The following is a 27,585-nucleotide window of genomic DNA, read 5'->3' on the forward strand; positions in this document are numbered from 1 at the left end:
TATGAATAAAGTCACTGGTTTTATTCAGCAGCTCAAACTAGCTGTGAAAACAACTATTAAAGAGGCGTTGCAAACAGCTTTTGAGCCATGTACAGCCTCCCACAGGGCTTTACCTGTATACATTAATGTACACGTTATCCTTTGTTAAAGTCAGGTTCACTAAACGCATTTCACCTTCCATATACTTACTTGTAGGTAATAAAACAATATAGGCTTTTCAGTACTTCAGCCTAGGTTTCTGCTCAAGTAACTTCAAATATGTGAGGTTCACTTGTTTATTGATTCTTGTCTATAAAAATGGGAAGTCTCAAAATACCAGAAAGTTTATTCATAGCTAAATATAACAAAAAAGATTTCTTATTCTCCTGAAATGGAAATTTTATACTTCTATAGTCAAAATAAGAAACAATTTTTTAAGTGTTTTTAAAAAATTAGTTGAGAATTTTGATGAAATTCATTTATTTTGGTAGAATAAAAACAATAAGCAGCATGAAAATGTAAAGTGCTACATAAAAGCCCCAGAACACATAAAACTGGAAAGGTTTCATTTGCTTAAACACTTAACAGGTGAAACAGACATTATATATCTTTTCAAGCATGCTATTTTAACTACCTTGGTAGTAGGCAGGTACAATGTTGGCCAAAGAAAAAGTCACTGAGCTACCTTAATCTGAGGACTGGGGAAAGAATGAGTCCTAAGCCTTTACCTGCCAAATCATACATCTGGTTTTGACTGTATGCTGTAAATAATGGGTTAAAAGGAGGCTTTAAAAAATAATAGTTTTATGAAGAGGCCCCATCAGGTGGGGTTTGAGTAGGAATGGCCCCAAAGATCAATCTTGCTCAGGAATTCCACAATGGGGGTCAGACTGACAATTTAAGGATTTTTAAGTAACATGTTTGCGCTGAAAGGGAAGGAGTATTTAAGAGACCACTTTCAGATATGTGTATCAGGTGCAGAAAAATAAATCCCAACACAAACAAGAAAGTGGCCTGTCAGCTGACAAGTGAGGGAAGAGAGGCTAATCAGATAGAAGAGGACTGGCACAATGTAACATCTTCTTGGCTTAGTCGATTTGAAAGTATAAGTACATCCCATGGAAACCTGCAAAAAGATCACACAGATCCAGAGGATGGCTCAGGTGTGACTGAGAGGAAGTGGAGGGAAGACTATTCCTAGCACAAGATCCAGCTCCACATGCGCTGAGAGCACGGGGATTGCCTTCTCCATAATAACATTACCTGACCTTCCAGGGTCAGTGGCCTCTGGTTAGGAGACCAGGGATGACTGAACCAATATTTGTAGTATCTTGTGTTGTAAACCAAGACTTCAGAATGCATTTCCGCATGGCTATGGAGTTATAAAATGGTAAGCTATCATTTTCCTGACCTACGAGGTCTTCATACAGCTGTAGATATAACAGAAACAATCTGTAAACATTTTTAAAATGCTCATTTATTACATTTTAAGACAACTATGTATTATACCGCAGTACACAGTATGCTCTTCTTTTAGATGCAAAGGAAAGTGGCTCTGGGACGGACACAGGGATGGTGTCTGGCAGCCAACAGAGCCCAAGTCCCCTGTCAGGAGTGCATACTACATGTGCCTTTAAATCACTTTACACATTGTTTCTATCTTGCCCATAGTTTCAGTCAGTTAAAACTACATGAGGACTTTATGGATACCATCCCCCAAATTATTCAACATACATTATGGACTAACTTTTGTGTGGACTGATTGGGCTAGAACCTAAACACCATTTACAACAATGACTTGTAAAAAAAATTAATTTACAAAAATGTACTTTGAGAGCATAACCTATTTGGAAGCTGGGGACTGTCTATATTTATATAAAAATTAAATCTTCACTAACAATACTCTCAAGAGTGCCTCCCGTGTTGCCACCGAACATGCTGAAGGCAATGTTTTTCTGTGATTATATGTTTCTCACTCAGCATTATGATGGTAAAAATATCTACCAGAAGATGTGGGGCTAGCTAGCACTATGGTATATACTGATTTTGCACTGAAAATTATCTCTTGGGCTTTGATTAGGTGGACAATTCCAAGTAAAGTTTTTTCTAATTTCTATCATTGTTGCTTGGGCCCTGAGCTTTTCTATTAATATGGTACATGAAATAGTTCAACATTATGCACATTTCAGAATAATTAAATTTATAGTGATTACAAAGGTAGGCATATATACATCTCAGAAGATATACAATTCAAAACAGACTGTTCAAATCTTAAGATACTCCCACTTAACTTCTGGGATAAAATTAAGTGATTTCTGGCTTGGACTCTTCCTTCCTTACTTAAAACATAGCTCTATAGAGGATTGCTTTCTTTTTAAATCTTATGTGCTGACTAGACAGAATGGGATAATAGTACATCAAAGTGGTTACAAAGCATTATTCCTTCTTCAAGTAACATCCAGTAACAAAGATGTAATTGCATTTCCTCATAAATGTTTGACTGACATAGTAACTTTCATTGAAAAATGTTCAGGACATAAAGTATGTCACAGAATGGGTGATACCAATATGAATGACCCTGTAAGTAAGCTATTGGAGGGGTTTTACTTTGCCCTTTCAACTCTCATCCCTCAATCATTCTACGTAAGTAGAAACACAGTACTCAATAAATGATATTGAGTAACTACTAATACTCATTGGAACTTAAAACACTATCTTTCATCCAAAAATTTAAAAGGGCTATACAGAAAACTATCACAATTTACATAAAAAGAAGCTGAGATAAGAGAAATAACAAATTATTTCCCTGTAAAACAGGTCATATAGTGAGACAAAGGACTTGACTTCCAGTCTCTTAAACTGAGCAGGACACAGTCTGAATGTCTAGCTACATTTATATTGAATTTATAAGGATCAAAAAAGGAATGAAGGGTAATACAAAATAATTTTTTGTAAACAATTCTTGGATTATACCCAATGCAGAATGTTTAATGAAGCAGCTGAGTCACAGCTCTTAAGACATAAACCAGTATTATAACTCAAAGTCAAATACATACTCATTGGCCAGATATATTCGTCGGAATATAAGAGCTGCCAATGCCAAGGTCAAGATGACGATCAACACAGCAGATCCGCCATGGTCAGTGTGGTTGTCTCTAGGCTGCTGGCCCTGGATTACGTCTGGTGAAGCAGACGGCCTTCTTTGACTCTGCTGCTGGGCCCTGCGCTGTCGAGGACTCATGGAGGTATTCTTGGCTACAGGTTGGACAGGTTGTTGAAGAGATGCTCCCGAGGGGTTCTGGACTTCATACTAGGAAATTTTAAGAAATTCTGTTTGAAACTGGCAAAGACAACTTACACATATACCTACTATCTGTTCAAAAGTACAAAGAATCTCAGAGCACTCAATACGACTGAAGGCAACTACCACGAATTACCTCATTGTTGAGACTAATAACTCACCCTTCTGAGTAAGACAGCAACACAACTTCCTCTGAGTACTCACCACATGGAGGAGGAGTTTACCAGAAATTAGAAAGACAAGGACTTACTCTGTTCTGCATGTATTCTCCACAGAGGCCTGTCTACTCTCCCTCAGCTGCAACTCCAACAAAATCTGCTAGGCCTCTGGCACCTCCCTTCAGGAGAGTCAAAGAGAGAAACATTTGATTTCTACTTGAAAATTTGCCATCCTAAATGGCACAAAAAGGCAACTCTCAACAGTGTGCCTCTCATGAACCATGTTTCCTTCGATATTATCTTACTATGTCAACATGCTTCCACCAACAATCAAAGAGCAGAGGAAATAATTTCAAACCATATGTTCTACACAGCAATACTGTTGTAAAAATTCAATGATTAGATGTAGTTTTCAAATTAGGCTTATCCTTCCTCACAATTCTTGTCAACTGAACTGAACACAAGTCTAAAAGAACCCTTCAGTACATGTTTGAACTGTTACTTTATGTGATGACAAGAACTCCTTAGGTGCGTCCTGCGAAAAATGTGGAGGGGCTGTGGGAGACCCACAGTGGCCCCACAAAGCACTGGATGTCAACTGCTTTCTGCCCTTTAATGATGCTCCTTCAAAGCACAACCACGGTGCCAAGCGAGTCAAAATCTTAATTACAGTTTAGAGACAACAATGTTCTCTAACAGGAATTCCATTTGACTTATATAGATACCCTAACTCTACCTGTAATAACCCAGTGACCTTTAATTTTTTTTTATTGAAAGTAATTTATACTGATTGTATGAATGCAATACACATTCTTTCAAATAAAAAAGAATGTATGTTTTATTCAGAATAACTTTACTGAGCAAATATAAAACGTTTTAAATACTTTCCATTAGAGAGAAAAATGTAAGATTTAGAAGAAAAAAAGAATTTAATAATATAATTCAAATACTCTTTTAGAAAGGTAAGAGGATGGGCTTTGGGCTGCCAACAGCTACAACCATCAGAAAAAAACTGCTCATCTCATTTACCTGCAGAAGAAATAACATTTCAAATCTGACATTCATCTCAGCATGAAAAAGCTTAAATAATCCATACTTCTTAAAACTATCCTTTGGGAGCACTCAAATGTAGTGACCAATAACACAGTACTAGAAATAAACTACTGACTTCGAGTTAAAAATGTTAGTGCTGGTACTGAATTAGAGTTGCATGAACTTGGACTTCCATATTTCAGGACTCCCAGGAGCAATCTGCTTGCTGAAGAGAGCAGATGCACAAAGCTACAGCATTTTATGAAGTCTTACATTGACACAGGTGTCATATAGTGACTTAATAAATACTCATGGAGTTGAACTGAGTTACAGCAGCCAATAAAACATTCACTTTGAAATATCCCATTCTTTCAATTTGCTCAGCCAAGCTAAAACTATCTGATAGAGCAAAAGTACTCAAGGCTGGTAAAGGGAGATGTGTTCTTAAGGAAAATTTTAAAAAATACGAGGTCCTATCAATCCAGAAATCAGCACAAGAGACTGACTCAGCGAAAAGCTTTTGTTTTATATATGCTATTTTTTCCATTAGTTTGAGGGGAGAACATTATCCTGCCTGTACACCTGACTGAAACAGGGAGCCTTATCATTACGAGGCTGCCTTTGCCACTTCATACACACATGACCCTAGAAACTCAATTCAACCTCAGACTCAGGTTCCACATTTGTACAGTGAGGCTACTATCTAACTCAGTATTGTGAGATTAAACAGGATGATGATATAAAGTGCTTAGGATACACGACTGCTTATTAAATGCTAGTTATTATTAGTATTATTACTATTAACCAGATCTAGGTTATAAAAAAAGTCATGAGTTTACTTAGGACAGCTTTTTGGACCTTTATTAGTGTGATTAATGTAGTTAGAACAACAATCTCTTAAAACATAGGGATTACAACAAGCCCTAAAAATCATTTAGATGATATTTTAGTACAATACATGTACTTAATGGAAGTATTTAGATAGATATATTGTTTTAATTAGTTTCCGTATTTCTGGTGCCTTTTGGATAATATATTACTGACTAAAACCTAGTGCTGCAGTATTATAAAGTTCTAAAATTTCTCCTATTTAAAATAATCACATCAAGGGAAAACTCTATCAACCCAAGTTTATACAATAGATCCTGAGAAACCTAGTTTATTTGGAATTGAAGGACTAATTGGACTATGTTTTTGTAGTTCATATTGAACTGACAAATGGATAATCAAGTTGAGCATTTTCAAAATGCTTTAAGTTTGGTGGTATGCCCTGACTGCTGTAATTCAGTGGACTGGGCATCATTATGTAGAACCAAATGTTGCCAGTTTGATTCCTGGTCAAGGTGCATGCCTGGTTTTCAGGCGAGGTCCTCAGATGGAGGCACACAAGAAGCAACCAATTGATGTTTCTCTCTCTCTCTTTCTCCCTCCCTTCACCTCTTTTTTTTTTTAAAGATTGGTGGTAGGACTTGTAAATCTTTGTTGTTTGCCTAAAATTGCCCAAAGGCATATCATAGAGTGAAGACTTAAGTCGTAATAGTTTCCATTTCCTTAACTAAGGTGAAGCAACCATTTCTGGGAAGGTGCACAAATGTGATGTTTCATTTAATTAAATTTAAATATTTTTTAAAAATCATAGTCACAGATAAGTTACATATAAATTTTTCTATAATAATCTGGAATAATCAATCATCTGGAAGGGAGTTTTGTGTTTACTTTTTAATACAAAATGGAATGGCTTATGCAGAACCTCCCTGGGAAAAGGAAAAAAAATCTGACAGGCTGGAAGAACATAAAACTAAATCAGTATTTTTCCCATTTCTACACAGATTAAAAATCTGCATCAACAAGTAACAGATGGCCTAATGTTGTTATCTGCTGTATTTAGACTTTTAGCAATCTCTCGCCCCCTTAATGCTAAAAAACCAGCTTATCTGGGACTTGATGCATGACATCTCCGTGAACTTGCATTACACTGGCAGGCAAAGCAGCCACCTTATTAGCCCAAACCAGGTCTCAGTGACCTCCACAGTGATCAAATTACAGAATTACACTGGGATTGGTATGTAAATGTAATTAAAAGCTTAATTCGCAATAGTAGACAACTTATTGTTTGTCAGTGTTTTAACCAGAATTGATACAATATCTATGAAATAAGTCTAAGTTTTATGTACTTTAAAAATCAAAATGAAAAGTACTACTATAATAACAATACTATTGCTTATGCTATCTAATTTACTTAAAATGTCTTGGTTTCTTTACCTGTACTTTTTTTTTTTTAAGTGCTAATCCTAAGATTCATTCATTCAATCAACAAATATATACTGACCACCTACGACATACAAAACTCTATATCCGGCACTGGGAACACAACCCTGATCCTCAAGGAACTTACATTCTGGAAGGTGAGACAGACAATAATTAATTATAAAATAAACTACAATTGGAGTAAGTATAACTGGAATATGCAACAGGGAAACTTGACACAGATTTAAAATAAACTAAAGACAGATCTAAACACATCGCAAATATTAGGAGATTGTCCTTAAAGGAGAAAAAGAGATTACCACTTTCCTCTGTAATAGGATGTTTTTATTTCTAAAAAACTATTTATAAAATAAAAAGCAATTTGAATTTTAAAGGTGAAGACTTAAAACATACCCTGACTAAAATGAATTCATTATATTTCTCTACAATGCATAAATTTACATGTAGATCACGTAAAAACAATTTAACGCTCAACATACACTCTTTTCTTGTACCTCTACCTGCAGTCCTCCAAGTACTTCCTTCAGAGCACCCCCTCCCCCGCTCTCTCCAACCCACTTCTTGGCCATCCTCACTCTCTGAATAGGAGAGAGCCACTCGACACCATTGAGCCCACTTTACAGCAAACTGTCCCTGAGTAAAGGGCAAACCTGTATTTGCCCATCTTCTATTCCGATTTCCCTGACCCTTTAAAGCCTCTATGAACTGGGGTGAGGGGGAGAATTTGGTTACTCTGCCAAATAATCTGTTACCAAAAGACCCCAAAAGACAGGTCATCTCTTATATTAAGTCAATGTTTTCCCCCATAATCTTAATTATTTAGCAACAATTCAGTCACATTTTATTAGCCTCTCTCATGGCCTAGCCACCTCTCCCCAGTATTTAGACAATAGATCAATCAGGGCACAGTGAACAGCAGCCACAGCATTCATCTAACCTTTCATTCAATAATTACTTATTGGACACTTAACCTTGCACAAGGCAGCGCTGTCCAATAGAACTTTGTGCGATGATGATAATATTCGGTATCTGTGCTGTTCAATATGGTAGCCATCAGCCACACGTGGCTATGAATTACTTGAAATGTGGCCAGTGTGACTGAGAAACTGAATTTTTAATTGAATTCAGAATAACTTAAATATAAATTTAGATAGCCACATTGGTTAGTAGCTACTATACTGGACAGAGCAGGTCTAAGGCAAATCTTTTTCTCCAGTCCTCTATTAAGTCACTGCCTTCATGCAGCTTAACAGACCTACCAAAGACAGACTGCCTTTTTAGAAAATGGTTAATGTATGTATATTTTGTTTTATTCTAACTGTAGCACTATATTGAAGCTAACTTTTCTGAGAAATACACAGAGAATCCCAGAGGGACAATAGGACCTAAAAATTATTTAGTCTAGCCCCATTTAATGACAAAAAAAGAAAAAAGCCTACACCAGAAAGTGTGAATAACTTTCTCAAGAAAATATAGTAATTCATGAGAGGGAGAGTTGGGCTAGAATCCAACTGTTAGGAAAACCAGATATGTCCTCTAGGGATCTCCTCCTCCTACTGCAAATAATGATAAAGACATAGATATGCATCTACGTAAAAGACAAGAACCATACCGATGTACTGGCTGCAGCACCCTGGAATGTTGTAGGTACACTGTCTTGTAAATCATTTAGTGAAAAAGGGTGGTTTAAGTCTGACTCAGCAATAGTCTTTCCAGATGAATTGACTTCTGCCTATAAAAAAGATAATACCCAAGAGCAGTATCACCAGAAGAAACATACAGAATAACCCAAAACCTACTACATTCCCTTTCTTAGATTTACTTTAATTGCTACTTTAACATGAATATCAATCAGTTAAATGTTGAGCACTCATGAGTCCAACACTATGTGAGGTATTACAGAAAGGCACACAGACAACCCCTGTTCTCAAGGAGACGTCACTTGGCAAGGGACAAAACTGACACCCATGGCTCACAATCTACTATTCCAAAAATCTCTAAAACCTAAAGTTTTTGTAATTTTCAGGCAAAGCCTAACATGTGAGGCTATTAACTGTCTTTATTCTACATTAGTGAAGATATCCCAGGTTTGCTGATGAATTATTAGTGAATGTGATTCTGGGGAACTGCCCCAGATCCCACGGTAAATATTAATGTACGGTATGCATTTGATATTTTATAAAATCTGAAATTCTGAGTACAAAACATATCAGGCCTTAAAATTTTCAGAAAAGCCATTTTATATACAACAGGACTCTTCAGAAGGAAGAAAGTAACCAATGTTTATTAAGCACCTCCTCCTTCAAGTACAATAAAACAGAAGGAAAAGTTTCTCCCAAGAACTGGACCTCAGAAGGACAGAGAGGACACAGAGGGAGAGAGAGGAGGGAGGAGATAACATGTTGCTTAATGCAGGCTACTAATTAAATTATAGAAGTATTTATACGTTTGGGTAAAATGTACGCAGGAAAAAAGGGACATAAGGGAGATATGCCAAAATAATAACACCAGTTATTTCTTGATGCAGAGATTATGTGATTGTCATTTTCTTATTGTTTATCTATAGTTTCTATAATAATAGCTAAAATTTATTAAGCACCAGGGACAGTTCTAAATACAATACATGTGAGTATTAACTCTCTTAATCCTCATAAGAATCCCACAAGATAAGTAATGTCATTATTTACAAGTGAGAAAAAGACACGAGGTGGTTAATATCTCTGATGTCCTACTTCTAATAAAGCTGGGATTTGAACCCTGGCATTGTACACCAGAGTCCAAGCTTTAAACCACTATGCTATATAATGCCTTTCTGAATGTACATTATTAGTTTTGTAATTAAAAAACTATATGTAAAAACCTTATTGCAATAGGACAATATTATTTTACTTCTGAAAGTAACTAAAAGGGCTTCAGTCCTGGTGGGTGCAGGTGAGTGGACTGAGTGCTGGCCTGCGAATCAAGGGTCCCCGGTTAGATTTCCAGTCAGGGCACATGCCTGGGTGGTGGGCCAGGTCCCCAGTGGGGGCGCATTGATGTTTCTCTCTCTCTTTCTCCCTCCATTCTCCCCTCTAAAAATTTTTTTAAAAATAGAATCTTTAAAATAAATAATAAAAAAGGGCTTCATAATTTGAATTTATTTATCAATTTAGAGTACCTTAAAACTGATTTGTCTAGCCAATTCCTTGGCTTCTTGGTCAGCCTTGCTTGAATCGCTTCCAGATTTTAAAGGCAACAGGACATCCTTCATGGTGCAGCCACATCCCTCGCAACAGAAATCTTGTGATCTGGTAGGAAATAATTTTTTTAATTAGCACAAATCAAATGCATGAATATGAATGCAAGATACTCAAATAATGAATGCTTTAAATTTTAAAAAAAGAATACAGGTAAGTCCATATCACATTTATCTACATGTAAATTAGACAATTATGGCAATTACAGTTCCGAGACACACAAGTTATGTTGGTATAAAAACTTTATGTCAATTATATCTCAATATTTTAAAAAATTTAACTTTAGCCCTGGCTGGCGTGGCTCAGTTGGCTGGGCATCTTCCCACAAAGTGAAAGGTTACTTGCCTGGGTTGCAGGTCCAGTCTCCAATTGGGGACCTTTTCCTCTTTTACACTGCTCTTTCTCTCCCTTTCTTTCTCCCTCCCTTCCCCTGTCTCTAAAAATAAATAATGAAAATCTTTTTTAAAAATCTAACACTAAAATTTGATAAAACCTGAAAAAAAACCCCAAACACCCTGGCTGGTGTGGATCAATGAACTGAGTGCCAGCCTATAGTCAGGGCACGTGCCTGGGCTGTGGGCCAGGTCCCCAGTTGAGGGCCTGCGAGAGCCAACCAATAGATCTCTCTCTTGCACATTGATGTTTCTCTCCCTCTCTTTCTCCCTACCTCCCACTCTCTCCAAAAATAAATAAATAAAATCTTTAAGTTAAAAACAAAGCAGAGGAGACATTATTATTAAAAAAATTTGGTCTAAGATTTCATTATTTTCCCAATATACTATCTGAAGAAAAATCAGCTTTAGATTTATATGACAAAAGATATACTGTACTTTGCTGTGTATTATGTGCTCCTGTGTACAATGTGTTCCCATGTATAATGTGCACACACATTTTTAGTCCAAACTTTCAGGAAAAATATCTTTCATTTTCATTTTTTAATTCAAATTTTTATTTATATTTAGAAATAAAACCAATTATCATATTCCAGGGTATTATTTTGCATATAGATATCATTATTGCTTTCTAGAGTTATACTTTTAATGCAAAGGCATAAATAAAAGAATTAAAAACATTTATATAATGCGCATCCTTACTTTAACCTCAAAAATTTGGGTAAAAAAGTGTGCGTTACACATGGCAAAATACAGGAAACTAATTACACTGTCCTCAAGATCACATATAACAAGCCCATGTTAAGCCTGTGAAAAGTCCATTAGAAAGCTCAAATTTTTTTTAACAGAAAGATATTTAAACAGTAAAGAAGTCAATTAAGAATAGAATTTGCTGATATTTCCAGGGGGAAAACAACTCACTAACCCAATAGCAGTACAAATCTAAATAGGACAACTTGAGAGACAAAAAAACTCATGGTAAAATCCTGATTCTGAAATTTATCACTGATTATATTAAGGAGACACTCAAAGGTATATACTTAATAGATATAACAGGTTAACAAGATAACCTGTTAACTAGACTTTCCTCAGATTTATTTGTTTTTCTATGCTTTCGTTTTTCTTCTTTGTGTTCCAGATACAGCCAAAAAGTGCCCCACAGCTCACAAGAGTGCTGAGGATTTATATGAGTGGAAGTAAATACACACAATATGTAAAAATATACATTGTTACACTGTTGAACTTCCTTTTAAAAAAATTATTTTATTGTACATCTAGTCCAACATAATAAAAGCCTAAGGTCTTGAAGAACATGCTACTTAAATTTATGAAATAGCTGCATGTAAACAAAATATATGTCAAAGTAGTATTAATTTAATTTAAAATTTTTTTTTGTTTCGTCAGAAGGAACATCGTTACCCATATCCTTCTGAGAATCAGTTTTACCAAATTATCTGCCTTAAAATGTTAAGTCAGATGAACCTTAAAGGAGAATGTTTATTTTGAATATATTAGTTTATCCACAAAAAGAGCAGTTTACCATGGTTAAATGCACAATCAGGTTTTTAAAAAGCCTCTAATGCAAACTAGAATATACACAATGACAAAGCAAGAATAAAAAACCAAATTCTTTTTTCTTTTTACCTTGTACACAAAATGAACTGGATAAAAATATCAAAACAGAAAGCCAACAGAGAAAATCAAGTAAAACAAATGTCATGTATTCAAAGTACATATCATAATTTGTGAATAGTAGTTGTAAGTAAGGTATATCCCAGAACTTGGGAACAGATATAAAAAGAAAAGTGACTGATGAAACCAGAGAGTCTAGCAAACATTCCAGACACTAAAATATCCTTGATTTAACAATACCTGTAAAGGGCCTATTCGGGGATGTGCCAGGGTAAGAGAAGTTACAGGAGTGGGCAAAAGTAGGCTTGGTTGTTCATATGGAAAATAATACTACAAGAATAAACTGTTTCACTGTACTCACAACTGTAAACCTACTTTTGTCCACCCCTGTATAATTTAATTAATAGGATATGTATGAAGGGTGGTAGACAGCAGGATCCAGGACAGAAAAATGATCAAAATCAAGAATTAGTCTCAGCACTACTCCAAGGAGAGAACATTCTAAATCTAATGACTAATCTGAGTTATAAGGACAGAATGCACCTGAAAGAAACTGAAAAGGCAACACCACAACTCAATAAAGTCTCCTTTTATTTATTCCAGATCATTCATTGAGCACTTGCTATAAGCCAGATACTACAGATACAAAGGTAGACAAGTAGATTCCCTCTCTGCCCTCAACAAGTTTTTAATCTTGTGGAAAGCTACATTAATAATGGCTCTAGTTCTTTTCCATCTGTAATACTGTCCACGTGGAGATAAGTGACCTGTACTATTTTCTAGAAGATACCTCCCACTGTAGTGTTTTTTTAAAAATTGATTTTAGAGAGAGAGAGGAAGGGGGGTGCAAGGGGATAGAGGGAAACAAACATCAATTTGTTGTTCCACTTCATGCCTTCATTGATTGAGTCTTGTATGTGCCCTCACCAGGGATCAAACCTGCAACCTTGGCATATCAGGACGACACTCTAATATGCCCTGAGCTACCTGGCCAGGGTCCCACTGTAGATTGATATTATCAATTACTTTCTAAAACCAGACAGCATGAAATAAATTCTTTAGACTCTGTTCAACCCTGAGTAAACTGGTACAACTAAATTTCTAAAATAGCAAAACTAAGCAGCCATTTTCCAGAATAATATTTATAATATTATTCTATTATAATATTATTCCAGAATAATAACAAGAAAAAAAAATGCAAAACTTACTTTTTGGCAAGTGCTCTTCTTTCCTCAGGTGTGTAATCTAGAGAACCTATGGCTCCCTCTCCTTTTGTTGGCATAAACCCAATGATGGCTAATAATGCTGTTCTTACTGAAATAAAAAGTAAACATCAATCTAAATTGCTTTGTAAAAGGAACTGGGTTTACTCTGGGAAGAGAAAAAAGGCTCAGGCTTTCACTGAAGAGGCACAGGTAGGACGGTTGTAGTAAAATGGTGGCCAAAATCTAGACATGGAAAAGCATTTTTATTATTCATTCAATAATATCAAATTATTTATCAAAAACAGGTGCAATCTCAAGAAGGTATTATACTTCATAATTATGAATTGACTGAAGTTATATAAGATATTTCACTTTAAATTAGTACTCACTACTCCACGAAGGCTGCCAAGTTTCAGGATGATGTCCAGAAATGCTCAAACAGATTTTCTTGCCTACTTCAAATCGTCCATTAGCCTTAGGAATAAATAAGGTATTTAAAAATTGTAGACGTGTTTCATGTTTTACATTTTATTAATATAAATATATTTTACAAATAAATAATTTTTAAGATAATTTTAAAATAGTATAATCTTTAAGGGGATACGGATTTTTGTCCTCTTAGTAGAAAAGCACAGATATTTGTTGGATTCTGAATGAATAATACAAGTTATTTTTACAAGTTGAAGCACCTTTTTGAAACCAGATTATACAGCTGAAATCTAAATAATTGATATATAAAGATGTTTTGATGTCCTCTTCTGTGCCTAGTATGGTGCTAGGCTCTGTGAAGAGTCTGAAAAAGATTAGGATAAAACCTAAGGACAGAGAACCACCTAACTAGATAACAGTGAGGAAGGCTCTGAGGGTGGGAGTGACTTTCAGAAGGATGGTGTAATTTTATAAGAAAGGAACACAACGGAAGAAGATTAGAGATAATGATTTCCGTTTTGGACATGAATCTATTTTCATGGTAGAAGAGCTATTGATGATGTCCAGATGCAGGAGAAATACAAACATGGTGATATCAGAAGATACACATTTTTGGTACCTAACTTCACAGAGGTAACCACTGAAGCCATTTCATAGAAGAAAAAACGTCTAAAGTCTAAACTTATAGAATATCCACATTTAGGGGAAGGAGAAGCAAGAAGAGGCATGAAGTTAGACTATGTGCCTCATATGCACAGAGAATTTGGCTTACTTTCTGTGGCACCTATAGGGTGAATGATGTGTATTTGATAAATATTTGTTGAATAAAGGCTGGAAAATAGAGGAAAGTTTTCAAAAGCAAGAAGTGAGCCAGAAAGAACAAATGTTGAAAACCAGGAGGAAAAGTTGACTCTCAGCCACTGTGCTAGGTATGACCATACCACTGGTTAACTCTTGAAATATTTCTGTACTGTTGGTGAGCAGCTGCTGCTCCAACCACCCTCTCCCAGTCTCCCCATGCATCAGCCCCTCTCCCCCACCACTCAGCTCCCCCCAGTCTAGCAAAGAAAATGCCTCCTGACACAGCAGGGCCTCTCCAGAATCCTGCTCCAGCCTTACTGCCCACACTAACGACTCTAAGTATCAATTAAGATTTGTTAGGCAGCTTCTATGTGAAAGGAACTTTATAAAGTGTGATCATATTTACCACACACAACCTTATGACAGAAGAAAAAAATAAATTTCAAAAAGATTATGTAACCTGCCTGTGGTGTAATAGAAATAGCACTGGTCAGAAGCCAGTCTACTGGCTCTAAAACTAATGCTTTTCCCATTACACTAAATATAGGTAAAAAGCAGCATTAATTTGGTACTTATTAATGAACACCTTCTGTCTCACTATTTGCTACCCCATGAAGTGCCAGATGTTTAATTTAGATGGAACAGGATAAAGACTGAAAAAGGCAGTGGATTTTTCAAACTAATCTTCAAGATTAGTGTAGTGATTGTGTGTGGAAACCAGACCACAGCAGGCTACACTAGAGTAAATATGCCTTGAAGCTTTCAAAGATAAAAACAAGACAACAAGTGGTAAGCAGAGATAAAGAAAGGTTTTCATGTTTTGTTTTTGCTTTATTCAAGGTTGGGGAGACTAGTAAATAAAAGGAAATGAGGGAAGGAAAGCTTAACAATTAAAAGAGGAATTTACTGCCCTGGCTGGGGTGGCTCAGTGGATTGCGTGCTGGCCTGCAAACCAAAGGGTCAGTGGTTCGATTCCCAGTCAGGGTACATGCCTGGGTGGCAGGCCAGGTCCCTGGTAGGGGGTACATGAGAGGCAACCATGCATTGATGTTTCTCTCTCTCTTTCTCTCTCCCTTCCCTTCTCTCTAAAAATAAATAAATAAAATCTTTAAAATAAAAAGAAGAGAGGAATTTACTGATGGAACATATCCCAGGAAAGAGAAAAGAAAACTGGATTAATAGTTTTCATTCACATGGAGATAAAATATGTGAACATAGATAGAAATCCTAAGGTATAAATAGTAATAATATAGCAAACATTTATTGAGGACTCTGCATCACTTCTTCTAAGAGCTACACATGAAAATGAAGCAACTGAGGAAAAGAGCAATAAGAAAAGTGAGAGATTAGCTTTTTCCGATCTGCCATCTGCGGTGGAGTCGCCGCCAAGATGCAGATTTTCGTGAAAACCCTTACGGGGAAGACCAGTACACTCATTACACTCGAGGTTGAACCCTTGGATACAACAGAAAATGTAAAGGCCAAGATCCAGGATAAGGAAGGAATTCCTCCTGATCAGCAAAGACTGATCTTTGCTGGCAAGCAACCGGAAGATGGACATATTTTGTCTGACTACAATATTCAAAAGGAGTCCACTCTTCATCTTGTGCTGAGACTTCGTGGTGGTGCTAAGAAAAGGAAGAAGAAGTCTTACACCACTCCCAAGAAGAATAAGCATAAGAGAAAGAAGGTTAAGCTGGCTGTCCTGAAATACTACAAAGTGGATGAGAATGTCAAAATCAGTCGCCTTCGTCGGGAGTGCCCTTCAGATGAATGTGGTGCTGGAGTTTCTATGGCCAGCCACTTTGACAGACAGTATTGTGGCAAATGTTGTCTGACCTATTGCTTCAACAAACCAGGAGACAAGTAATTGTATATGAGTCAATAAAAGACATGAAGTAACATTTAAAAAAAAAGAAAAAAGAAAGAAAGAAAGTGAGAGATTAAAGGAGATGATGTGATTAAGAGGTACGATATCATTAACTACCCTTTACTGAGCACTTACCACATGCCAGACATTGCCTAGACCTTTACATACATTGATTCATTGAACTCTAATAACCACACTATGCTAATTATGTTAATTAGCATAAATAATTCCTATAAGTTATGTTTTGGGGAAAATAATTGTAGTACCAAGGTTTGACTCCCAAAAGCAAAATAATAATAATGTTCCACTTTATTTCTTATGTAAGTGAGTACATTAACTGTATTTTGAAGCCACCATGAACAGTTCAACAACAGTCATTCCAAAATGCCAAGAATTCTTACCGTTAGAAGAATAATGCTTGGTGGTTTCATGGGATACTCTGGTGGGAGTACTATTCGTCCGTGATAAACTCCTCCATCAAAATCAGAATCTGGGGGCCCTCTAACTGTGAAGTGCCATTCAAATAGGTTATCCTGAACAAAACCAATAACAGACAAGGAAACAGTAACATTAAAGTTGGATTGTTTTTATTAATGACTATTAGGAACATAATTGGGTGAGAAAAAGTGTTTTATATTATTGTTAGAACAGTTTCTAATACACAAAATGTCTCAAGTATAAAAATTATAAATAAAAGCTATTTAATCTAGCTCTCATGTCTGATAAGAGCTGGATCTTTTCTAAACAGATGCACTTAAAAATATCTGAGTCTTGTTATATATTCATAAGTAAGATTATAGATTTAATTAAGCTAAAAATTAGTCTCTCAATTCTAATTAGTGATAATTATTATACAGTTAATCCTTGAATAATATGGGTTTGAATTGCATGGGTCCACTTATACTTGAATATTTTCCAATAAATACATACATTACTGTAAATGTATTTTCCTTATGATTTCCTTCATAACATTTTCTTTTATCTAGCTTATTTTATTGTAAGAATACAGCACTTAATACATAGAACATGAAAAATATGTGTTAATTGACTTTTTATATTATCAGTAAGGCTTCCAGTCAACAGTAGGCTACATTAGTAGTTAAGTTTTGGGAGAGTGAAGTTATACATGGATTTTCAACTGTATAGGATTTAGGGACCCAACCCCTGCATTGTTCAAGGACCAACTGTATAATCAAATAATTAATAAAAATGTGGATTATTTCAACAGTCTTTAAAAATTACCCCTCACAGATTCCCAAGAGCTTATTTGTGAGTGGTCAGTGATATTAATAAATATGCTACCAACATCATCTTACAGTTACCAAGTACTTTAGAGTTTGCAAAATACTTGTGCATACATTATTACATTTTATTCAGAAGCCAGACTGAGCACTTTTAAATACCCTCCTTTTTCAGATGAGAAGACTGAAGAGAGAAAAAACCCAGACTAGCTACAGAGATCCCTCAAGGAGCTAGGTCTTCCAATCAGTAAAAAAGTATTGGGTTCTTTCCAATTCCCCTCTCTCCTTTATTTTCAAGACCTAAAACCAATTTAGCCTCGGAGACCCATTTTATAGAGACCAGAAATCAGCTTCTTCTAAAATGTCTGATTCCAAATGGCTAATGAAATACTCAGGAAATACTGGGAGTAAAATATGTTAATAAACCACATCAAACACATCTGCAATGACTCAAAGCAATGAAAAAACAATTTTAAGGAATTTGTGTAAAACATTAAAATCCATATGTAGAAAATGGAGACACAGACTAACCTCTAAAGGCTGCGCATGATAATGATCTGTTGGATCTTTCAATTCTGCTGCTTCTTTCATTAAGCGTTTAACAGCTAAAATAAAATTCATAAGAGACATTTAAAGTATACTTTACCAAATGATTAGCACAGATTTACAAACCTAATGAAAAAGTTTCTACTTTAACAAAACATGCATAGAGTACTGGTCCAAGAGTGAAGGTTTAATTATGGGAAAATAGTAATTGGAAGGGGAGATGAAATGGTAGCTAGATATGAGAAGAGTTATATATTAAATTCAATATATAGGTAAGTCTTATAAAGACTCTATTTTTTAAAAGATTTATTTATTTATTTTTAGAGAAAGGGGAAGGGAGGGAGAGAAACATCAATGTATGGTTGCCTCTCACATGCCCTCTACTGGACACCTGGCCTACAACCCAGTCTTGTGCCGACTGGGAATTGAACCGGCGACCCTTCGGTTCACGGCCCGCACTCAATCCACTAAGCTACACCAGGCAGGGCATAAAGATACTAGTTTTATTGAATAAGTTCTTATATATACTTCCAATGTGGTAGCACTCAAAAATCAACTCATACAATCCTCAAAACAATGTTATGAGATTAAAAAAAAAAATCCCCATTTTCCAGACAAAGAAATTTATCCAAGGTCAAATAGTAAATGACAGAGTTGGAATTCCAACACAGACAATACAACTCTACCATGTCAAAATGTCTGTATTAACAAAAATGTGCCCTTTGAAACTCACACTAATAAACAGTAAACCCCCGTATATTTTCAACCTCTTAGGACTTCCCACTCAGTATCTTGCATTAACTTAGTGGGACTTGTCTCCAGAAGTCACACGATTCCATAGCCTTAATTGATTTCCTTTTTAAAAAAAATTTTTTTAAAGATTTGATTTATTTATTTGCAGAGACAGGGGAAGGGAGGGGGAAAGAGAGGAAGAGAAACATTGATGTGCAAGAGACACGTGATCAGTTGCCTCTCACACAACCTCTGCTGGGGACCTGGCCAGCAACCTAGGTATGTGCCATGACTGGGAATCCAACCTGTGACCTTTCTGTTTGAAGGCCAGCACTCAATCCAGTCAGCCACACCAGCCAGGGCTGATTTCCTTTTTGAAATGATTCTTCAGCTTAATTAAAACCTCCACTCTACTGACCCCACAACTTCCTATACCCCACCTACCTTTATATTCACTTCCCTCTTTATCCACACTCTTGGCTCTAGGGTCTCCTCTTCCATACTCTCCTAATAAAATTCAATTCCAGCTGACCCAACCCAACCATCTTTTTACTTGGTGTCTATACACAAACAGCTGAGTGTTACTGTGGGGGGGGGGGGGGTAAGAGTCACAGAGGCAGGCACATTAATGCCATTACAGAGTTATTAGCAACAACCTCCATTGGAACACAATGCCACCCTAAGTTCCTCTATTTCCCTAGTAAGCCCTCTGGCCCATTCTTTCCAACTAGCATCCTAAGGCTGTTTCACACCTCTTTACTTACTTATCTCTCTTCTACCTCTTTCAGTTAATGGCACAGCCTTTTACTTCCATGATAAATCACTGTATCTGTACCCTCTTTTCATCCTTACTGGCTCTCAAATGTCAATCCTTTGACTGCAGCCTCTCCCACCTCAAGCTTCAGGTGCTAAAAAATCTCAGGATACTGGTGTTAGGATAGCAAAACCATAAAAAAAGACAGGTGCCCAAGGGTCTAGGAAACTCTGCTTGAAAACCAACTGATGTTGGTGCTATAAGACAGGTATGCACCTATGCTCACGGCAGACATTAGAGAAAAGAGGTCAGGTACTGCCATCTGAAAGAAAGACAATAGGAATTAAGCAGTTGGATATGAATAGGTAGAGGAAACAAGAAAAGTAAAATGTGTGGAGGCATACGGCGGAAAGTTATCAGGAGAGGTTAACTAAGAAGCAACTCCCACACAATATCACAATTCAGTACGTATCAGGACTTTTGCATAAAATTTAGTTTTAATCAAGGGCTCCCAAGGTAAAAAAAAGTAGTTCTTAAGTCATTATCTCATTCCATAATAATTAATGTTCTTTTCCATCTCATGCTCTAAACTAGGGCCCTGTAGGCAGACTCTGTTCACTTGATCATCAAATATTTATTACTGAGCTCATACTAGATGCTATATCTACAACCAAAATAAAATAGTTTCAGTTATCAAGGAGCTTAAACTTGGGGAGGAGGAGGGAGTAAACACAAAAGAACATGATAAATGCTACATTAGAGACATGTATTATATAAACTAAAACATTCTTCTCGTAAGTTCTAGACCCTCCACTTCTCTGTGCACCAGACCTTCACATGTACTGGCTACTCAGTGTGCAATGCTATTCCCACCCCCGCCCCCACTGCATCATCTAGACTGGCTCCCACCAAATCTTCAAGTAACTTCCTCAGGAAGGTGTCCCCAACACCTTTCCTTGTCCACCCTCAGAGGAGTGACTGGAGAGTCCCATCTGGACAGATACAAACCCTGAGGAGCTCTGGGAGGGGAGTGGAGACCAGGAATGTTCTTCCAGTTGCTCTAATGCTCAGTCAGGTTTGGAAGCCACTGCCCTGGACACTAGGTTGAGTGCCCTTAGTATAAGCCCCCATAACCCTGCGTCTCCTATCTTTTATAAAGTTCATACCACTTGTAATTACTTAACATCTGCTAAACAATCTACTTCACTGCAGTCTCTTAAAGACCTAGCACATAGTCAGCACTTAAATATTAATTGAATTAACTTTTATTATCTTCCCCCAACAAATCTCTTTCCAAGGATCTCATTACAGGCAATGTTTTTCAAACTTATTTGACAATAAGATAAAATCCATTAGAAAAGCTTAATGAGAACCTCAATATGTAAAACAGGTAACAGAAAGCTGTTTTGGCTGAAGCCAGGACAAGGAAAGGCCTTCAAGCTATTTACCTTCCCTCCACCTAGAACATCAAAGGGCCCCACAGAACAAAGATTGAAAACCCCTAGTTTGGAGCTCATAAAAACATTGCTGTTTTAAATTAATGATATTAGATATAGATATAACTCTGGCTGGTGTGACTCAGTGGATTGAACACCAGCCTGAGAACTGAAAGGTCACGGGTTCAATTCCAGGTCAGGGCACATGCCTGGGTTGTGGGCCAGGTCCCCAGTTGGGGGTGTACGAGAGGCAACCAATTGGACATTGATATTTCTCTCTCTCTCTCTTTTTCCCTTTCTTGCCCTCTAAAAACAAATTTTAAAAATATGAAAAAATAATACTATTATATATAAATAAAATCATGGGTGCTATTATGAAGTTAATTAGTTTGGCTACTGTCAGCAATCAAAGGGGCCAAGGCGATTGTTTTTCCTTTATTCCTCATCAGCTAGCTGAATTATGATCAAGCTGAAGAGGTCAGATTTTATGTCATTCCATACTTTTATCACATTTTCTCTGCCTCTTCCTCACTTAGCTCAGTTCAGTTGGAGAAGAAAATAAACACCCAAGAGTACCTGGATATTATGAAACATATATGAAAGGATAAGAAATGCTACAAGAATGCATTTAAAGGAACAATCCTTCACTTAAAAATTAAACATGCTGATTTTATTAGTTCACAGGCCACACAGACATGTACCATGTGAGAGCTAAAGTCACAGAGCCAAATAGAAGGTAAGACCAGTCTAATGTTTGCATAATTTACTTTCTGTGAAATAACATACATTATGAATGGCTTAGTGAAAAAGAATGTATACTCTGGAATTAGAGCTGCATTAAAATACTGGCTGTGATTTCTTATGCCTGAGTCCTTGAACAAGACATTTAATTTTATTGTGCCTCAATGTTTACATCTGTCAAATGAGAGTCAATAATTTTTTCACATAATTCTCCTTTCCTTTCTACCCCTCCCTCTTCCCCAGACCACAAGTTATTAAGGTCAGAAATGAATTGGGATATAAGGCCTTCTCAATAATTCTGTTTCAAAATCAGGCCTTGGGCATATGAAGTTGGCCACATGGCATGGCTCCCTGGCTCCCTGGCTCCCAAGGAGAAATATCACTGCTATGGAATAGTCAAGTTCAAAGTACTCACTGGCAACTAGGGCTAATGCATAGTCTGCCACTCCTGATACTCCACCTCTTGCTACCATATGACTACAGAGAAAAAAAAGCCCCCCTATCAGCTCCTCTCTTATCTCTTTGCAAAGTTATTCAAAGGAATTCTCCTGTCACGGTGAGGTAAGATGTTCCAGGGCAGGGAAGAGCAGTGGAGAGTACCTACGTGCCTGCTTTGGTTTTTATTTTCATGGAGAACACATGATCAATCTAGATCCAAGCTCTAGGCTCCACCGGCCTAGGCGCTACCATTCTGCACAAATCCAGGCTAGGTCACTGGGTTAATTTTCGGGTTTGGAGACAAAGCTACAGCTGATGGGATCTTTTTTTTTTTTTTTTAAGATTTTATTTATTTTTAGAGAGAGGGGAAGGGAGGAGGAGAGAGAAACATCAATGTGTGGCTGACTCTCGTGTGCCCCCTACTGGGGACCTGGCCTGCAACCCAGGCATGTACCCTGACTGGGAATCGAACCGGTGATCTTTTGTTTCACAGGCCCATGCTCAATTCACTGAGCTATACCAGCCAGGGCTGGGATCTTTTTTATTTATTTATTTTCTTTTATTGATTCTAGAGAGAGGAGGAGGGAGAAAGAGAGGGAGAGAATCATTGCTGTGAGAGAGACAATAAGCGGTTGCCTTGCATGGCCCCAACTGGGGACACAACCCAGGCATGTGCCCTGATCAGGAATAGAACCAGTTACCTTTTGGTTTGTGAGACAATGCCTAACCAACTAAGCCACACCAGCCAAGGCATGGGGGATCTTTTCCAGGTCACTGTCTCTCATGCATCTATTTCTTTCAGAAAGCAACTATGTTGATATCATCAATCTCCAAAGCATAGGTAAAATACAAAAGAGGCAGGTGTCCTGAAGACGTGAACACAATGTCATGCTCTCCAACTGCCTCTTCCTGTTCCCATATGAAGGCAAATGCTTAAGGACTAATGTTTCTGTGCAGAAATACCTGCAAAGGTATCCATTCAACAAACACTTAAAGAATGAGTGTCTGGCCTTGGTTGGTGTGGCTCAGTGGACTGACCATTGGCCTATGAACCCAAAGGTCCCAGGTTTAATTCCCAGTCAAGGCACATGTCTGGGTTGTGGGCCAGGTCCCCAGCTGGGGGCATTCGAGAAGCAACGGATCGATGTTTCTCTCCTTCTCTTTCTCCCTCCCTTCCCCTCTCTCTAAAAGTAAATAAATAAAATCTTGAAAAAAAAAAAGAATGTCTGAGCAATAGAAATAGAATGACTAAGACCCGCTTTTTGCCTTCTAAAAGCTCACAGCAAGACAATAAAACAATCACAACACAATGACCAAGTGTATACAAATATAGGGAATACTTTAGTCTGCCTACAGGAGTTGGACAAGACTGAACCTTAAAGAAGCCTGAAGAATTAATAGGAATTTCAAATGGATTAAAGGGAAGACATTTCAAGCACAGGCTCCAACAGGGACAAAGAGTGAGAAGGCTGTTCCATCTGGGGACACTCAAGCAAAATAGATACATGGTGAAAACACAACAGAGCATAGGAGTGCTAGGAGATAAGGTTGGTGAGAAAAGCAAAGATCAAATCAGCAGCAGCCCTATAGGCCAAGCAAAACAATTTACTTTGAACTTTATCCACAGCTATCAGAAAGCTACTGAAAACTTCTCAATTTGAAAACTGATCTACCGTACTTTTCTGGACGATAAGACGCACACCCCACCCCCCCACAATTTGGGAGGAACATGAGGGTGCATTATCTAGTCTGAATGTAGCTTACCTTTACATTGGTGAAATATGTTATTTATGTTATTAAATATTTTGCCACATTTTTTGCTTCAAAAGTTTTTCCTGTTTTCCTCTAAAACCTAGGTGCGTCTTATGGTCCGGAAAACCCACAGTGATCAGGTTTTACGGTATTTTGCCATATACAGTGCATACTCTTTTGCCCACATTTTTGAGGGAAAATAAGGATATGCATTATACATGGGTAGTACTAATTCTGTATCTATATAAGCATTTTTAATTCTTTTTAAAATTTCTTATACTTTGTATATGTCCTGTATTTTGTAATTATTTATTACATAAAATTTCTTGTACCATATGTTCAAAAATAAATGCTAAAATTCCTCTATAATATAAAAATCAAGTATCTAAATATAAATAAATAAATAATTGAATTAAAAAATTAAAATGAATTTTTTTCCTGGAAGTTTGAGCCAAAAAATGTGAGTGCATTATACATGGTAAAATACAGTATTTTGTTTTGTTTTAATTTATCTGGTGGCACAGTGACTGGTTAGATATGTGTGTTTGGTGTATTGGCACCCATGCTCAAATGCCTCTGTGTGTGTGTGAGACAATTTTAGGTTAAAGGGTGGAGTAAAGGAGTAGACCAAGAGATCAAAGATGATTCCCATGGGTGCTTGGGTGCTGTCAACCCCTAGCAAAAACTATTAAGGAGAGATGCAAGTTTGGGGGAGGAGAGAAAACTGATAATTTTGGTATTACACCTTGTAGATATTTTTTCAGTCTGTGGGAAATCTGAGTGAAGATATTAAATCACCATTAAGTTCTATGTATCTACAGCCTAGGAGAAGGATCTGCATTGTACATTAAAACTTGAGAATGATTAGTATGAAGGTGCAGTTGACATCAAGGGCAAGTGGACAGGATAGAAAACTTGGATGGAGACGGTGGGTACCTTTGTACCAGTCTCTCATACATATGCCAATCACCTGCTGAACATGCCCATCAGCCCCTTCTGAGGAAAGCTGCCACAGGACGTTCTTTATACATAGGTCTCCTTACTTTGTACTGAGACCCTACTACCTTGGCCAGAGCAGACCCAAAAAAGAATAAGGGAACATGACTCAGAGGCAACTACTGATAGGCTAGTCAAAGGGGTTATGAGGTGGTCCCACACAGAACTGTGCCCACAACCACAAGTCAATTCCAGAAAAATCATAAAGAAATATATCTCCCATCTATAAAATGAACAAACTTACTATCCACATGCTAGCACACTGGCCCTTAACCAGTTATCTGTATTGTCTTAACTGCCCCATCCATACTTCTAAGACAAATGAGATAGAGAGAAAAAGGATTGTATCTCTTACATCATGCAGTGTTTTTAATAACTTCCTCTCACATACAGTTCTCCAAAAATATAGAACTGAGAATAAAACCAAGGAAGTATTTTCACTACACCTCCTAGCAGTTTTAGCCAGTCCCATACCTCATTTAACTCACCTTCTCCATGAACCCCAAAAAAGAAAAAAAATTATTTTTAAAAATTCAGTTTAGGCCCTGGCTGGCGTGGCTCAGTGGATTGAGTGTCAGGACTGTGAAGCAAAGGGTCACCGGTTTGATTCCCAGTCAGGGCATACGCCTGGTTGAGGGCCAGGTCCCCAGTAGGGGGTGTGTGAGGGGCAACTACACACTGATGTTTCCCTCCCTTCCCCTCTCTCTAAAAACAAATAAATAAAATCTTTTAAAATAAAAAATTCAGTTTAGAACAGTAACATCACCGTTGAGGAAATGCAACCAAAAAGAGGAAGCAATTTATTACATGGCTAGAAACATGTTGGCCAAAGCTCAGTGTGCAGGCAATAGGTCATACATGTGTTACTTAAAAAATATACAAATTTCTTAGAGAGGTGGGGAGAAAATGCAGACAACTGTAACTGAACAACAATAAAATAATTGAAAAATTGAAAAAATATATATATACAAATTTCTGGAGAATATTAAATGCTTATCATAATCTTAGGTATGATAATCTATAAAATTGAGCAATCTCTTCTGATAACAATCTCCATTCCAAATCATACTCATTTTCATTATCTCTGGGCATTTCACTAAGTACTTCAGGTGTCCTAAAGAACTTGGTAACATGTGACCAAGGAGTCAGCATACATTTTTACCTCTGTTTTACATAAATCTACCACAATCTGAATAATTTAAGCATCTAAACTTAAAATTAAGCTTTCCTTTTCCTCTTTCTCTTTGATCTTCCTTTTTTTCCCCCTGACATTCTTAAGAGATGGATTGGAGGGAGGAAATCGTGACCCCATTGAAATTGAATTGTATAAATTATTTCTTGGAGAGTTCACGGCCTTCACTATTTTTAAAGGAGTCTATGCCCCAGCCCCAAATGGTATGACTCAATCTACATACTTGGTCACCTAAGAACATTTCTTAGACTGACACCACAAGTTAACAAAGCTCTCTTTAATCAACATCCTCAAACTTTTCTGGAGCCTTTGCGTATTCTTAAGTATTAAAAACACAATCAGCCCTGGTCAGTGTGGCTCAGTTTACTGGAGCATCCTCCTGTAACTGAAGGGTTGCAGGTCGATTCCCGGCCTGGGCACATGCCTAGGCTGTGGGTTCGATCCTCGTGGGTACAGGAGGCAACGGATCAAATCAAAGACTCATAATATCAACTGTTTCTATAAGAATGTTAATATTGCTGACTGCTACCGAGAAACTGCTTTCTTGGAAGAAGAAATAAAATAAGAAGCAGTTAAGTGTTGGTCAAACTATTACTGATATCCTGAGACTATCATTTACAGCTGAACTGTGGAGTCTCTCCCTCCTGACAAATTTATCATGAATACCACTTATAATGATTCATTTCAAGCTTGCCTTAATCTAAGAGAGCTGACTGCTTTTCTTACATCTTTATAATGCACCAGAGAAGAATTTGAAACTGCGATTGTCTGGGCTACTTCTGTAAATTAAGTGGGGCTATTAAATACTGCAAAAGAAGTCTCTCTATGAATAGATACGTATCATTCATGCGTCTGAACTGTGTTCAGGACGCAGTCCAGCAAGGGGCTGTTACTGTTAGACACAGGCATCATCTTTACACCTGTTCTTCGTTCATAACCCAGCTCCTCGCGACGCAGAAGAGGGGAGGGAGAGTGCGGCTGCCGCGGGGCGCTGGCTAGTCCCCACGTCCGGCAGCCGGCGCGCGCCCGGCCGGCCTGCCGTGCGGCCTGCACCCCTCGGGCGGCCGGCGGTCTTGCGTGCTGCGCCACACCCGGAGGGGGGGCCGCAGGCGGCGGCAAAGCGAGAGGACCACAATGCTGGCCCCGGAGTCCCGGTTCACTCCGGGCCGTCCTGTCAGCGCTGCCTACCGCCCCCAGCCCTGCTCACCCGGACTCTTCAGGTTGTAGCGGGTCTCCATGGCTGGTCGCTGGCTGAGCTTCGGCCTCCGCTCCGCGCCGCGGGTGCCCGGGTCTCCGCGCGGCTCGGGCTGACCGGGCCGAGCCCAGGGAGCTTCCGCCGACACCGCCCCGCCCCGGGCCGGACTGTGGGCGGCGCGCCGAGAGTGCGGGGGAGGTGCAGGCTTCGCTGCGGCACCGCCTTCTCCGCTGTCCCCGCCTCCTTGGGGGCCGGGCGG

General features: G+C 37.9%; 2 protein-coding genes across 3 annotated transcripts; one reads left to right on the top strand and one right to left on the bottom strand.

The window, feature by feature from the left end:
* Nucleotides 1–27,531, bottom strand: UBE2J1 (ubiquitin conjugating enzyme E2 J1). 2 transcript variants are annotated; one of them, XM_053913780.1, is made up of 8 exons: nucleotides 27,339–27,531; nucleotides 18,076–18,149; nucleotides 16,705–16,836; nucleotides 13,593–13,677; nucleotides 13,207–13,312; nucleotides 9,896–10,025; nucleotides 8,351–8,470; nucleotides 1–3,289 (listed from the first exon to the last, which is right to left on the bottom strand). In XM_053913780.1, exons 1-8 carry the CDS (start codon nucleotides 27,367–27,369, stop codon nucleotides 3,011–3,013), a joined length of 957 nt encoding a protein of 318 aa, XP_053769755.1. In that variant the 5' UTR covers nucleotides 27,370–27,531; the 3' UTR covers nucleotides 1–3,010. The 2 variants fall into 2 exon arrangements, with proteins under 2 accessions (XP_053769755.1, XP_053769756.1); XM_053913781.1 differs by lacking the exon at nucleotides 8,351–8,470 and having other exon boundaries at nucleotides 27,339–27,488.
* LOC112296948 (ubiquitin-ribosomal protein eS31 fusion protein-like) lies at nucleotides 15,774–16,356 on the top strand. Its single transcript, XM_045188574.3, has one exon. It carries the CDS (start codon nucleotides 15,824–15,826, stop codon nucleotides 16,301–16,303), a length of 480 nt encoding a protein of 159 aa, XP_045044509.2. The 5' UTR covers nucleotides 15,774–15,823; the 3' UTR covers nucleotides 16,304–16,356.
* Nucleotides 27,532–27,585: the final 54 nt, after the last annotated feature.

This window comes from Desmodus rotundus, chromosome 11 (assembly GCF_022682495.2).
Source record: "Desmodus rotundus isolate HL8 chromosome 11, HLdesRot8A.1, whole genome shotgun sequence".
Lineage (NCBI taxonomy): Eukaryota > Metazoa > Chordata > Mammalia > Chiroptera > Phyllostomidae > Desmodus > Desmodus rotundus.

Excerpts from the sequence above, each read along its gene's own strand:
- LOC112296948 (XM_045188574.3), top strand. The coding sequence starts at position 15,824 with ATGCAGATTTTCGTGAAAACCCTTACGGGGAAGACCAGTACACTCATT.
- UBE2J1 (XM_053913780.1), bottom strand. The coding sequence starts at position 27,369 with ATGGAGACCCGCTACAACCTGAAGAGTCCGG. Across the intron at positions 16,837-18,075 it reads ATCATGCGCAGCCTTTAGAG|GATAACCTATTTGAATGGCA; the intron begins GTTAGTCTGTGT and ends GGTTTTGTTCAG. Across the intron at positions 3,290-8,350 it reads GTGCTGCAGCCAGTACATCG|TATGAAGTCCAGAACCCCTC; the intron begins GTATGGTTCTTG and ends AAAATTTCCTAG.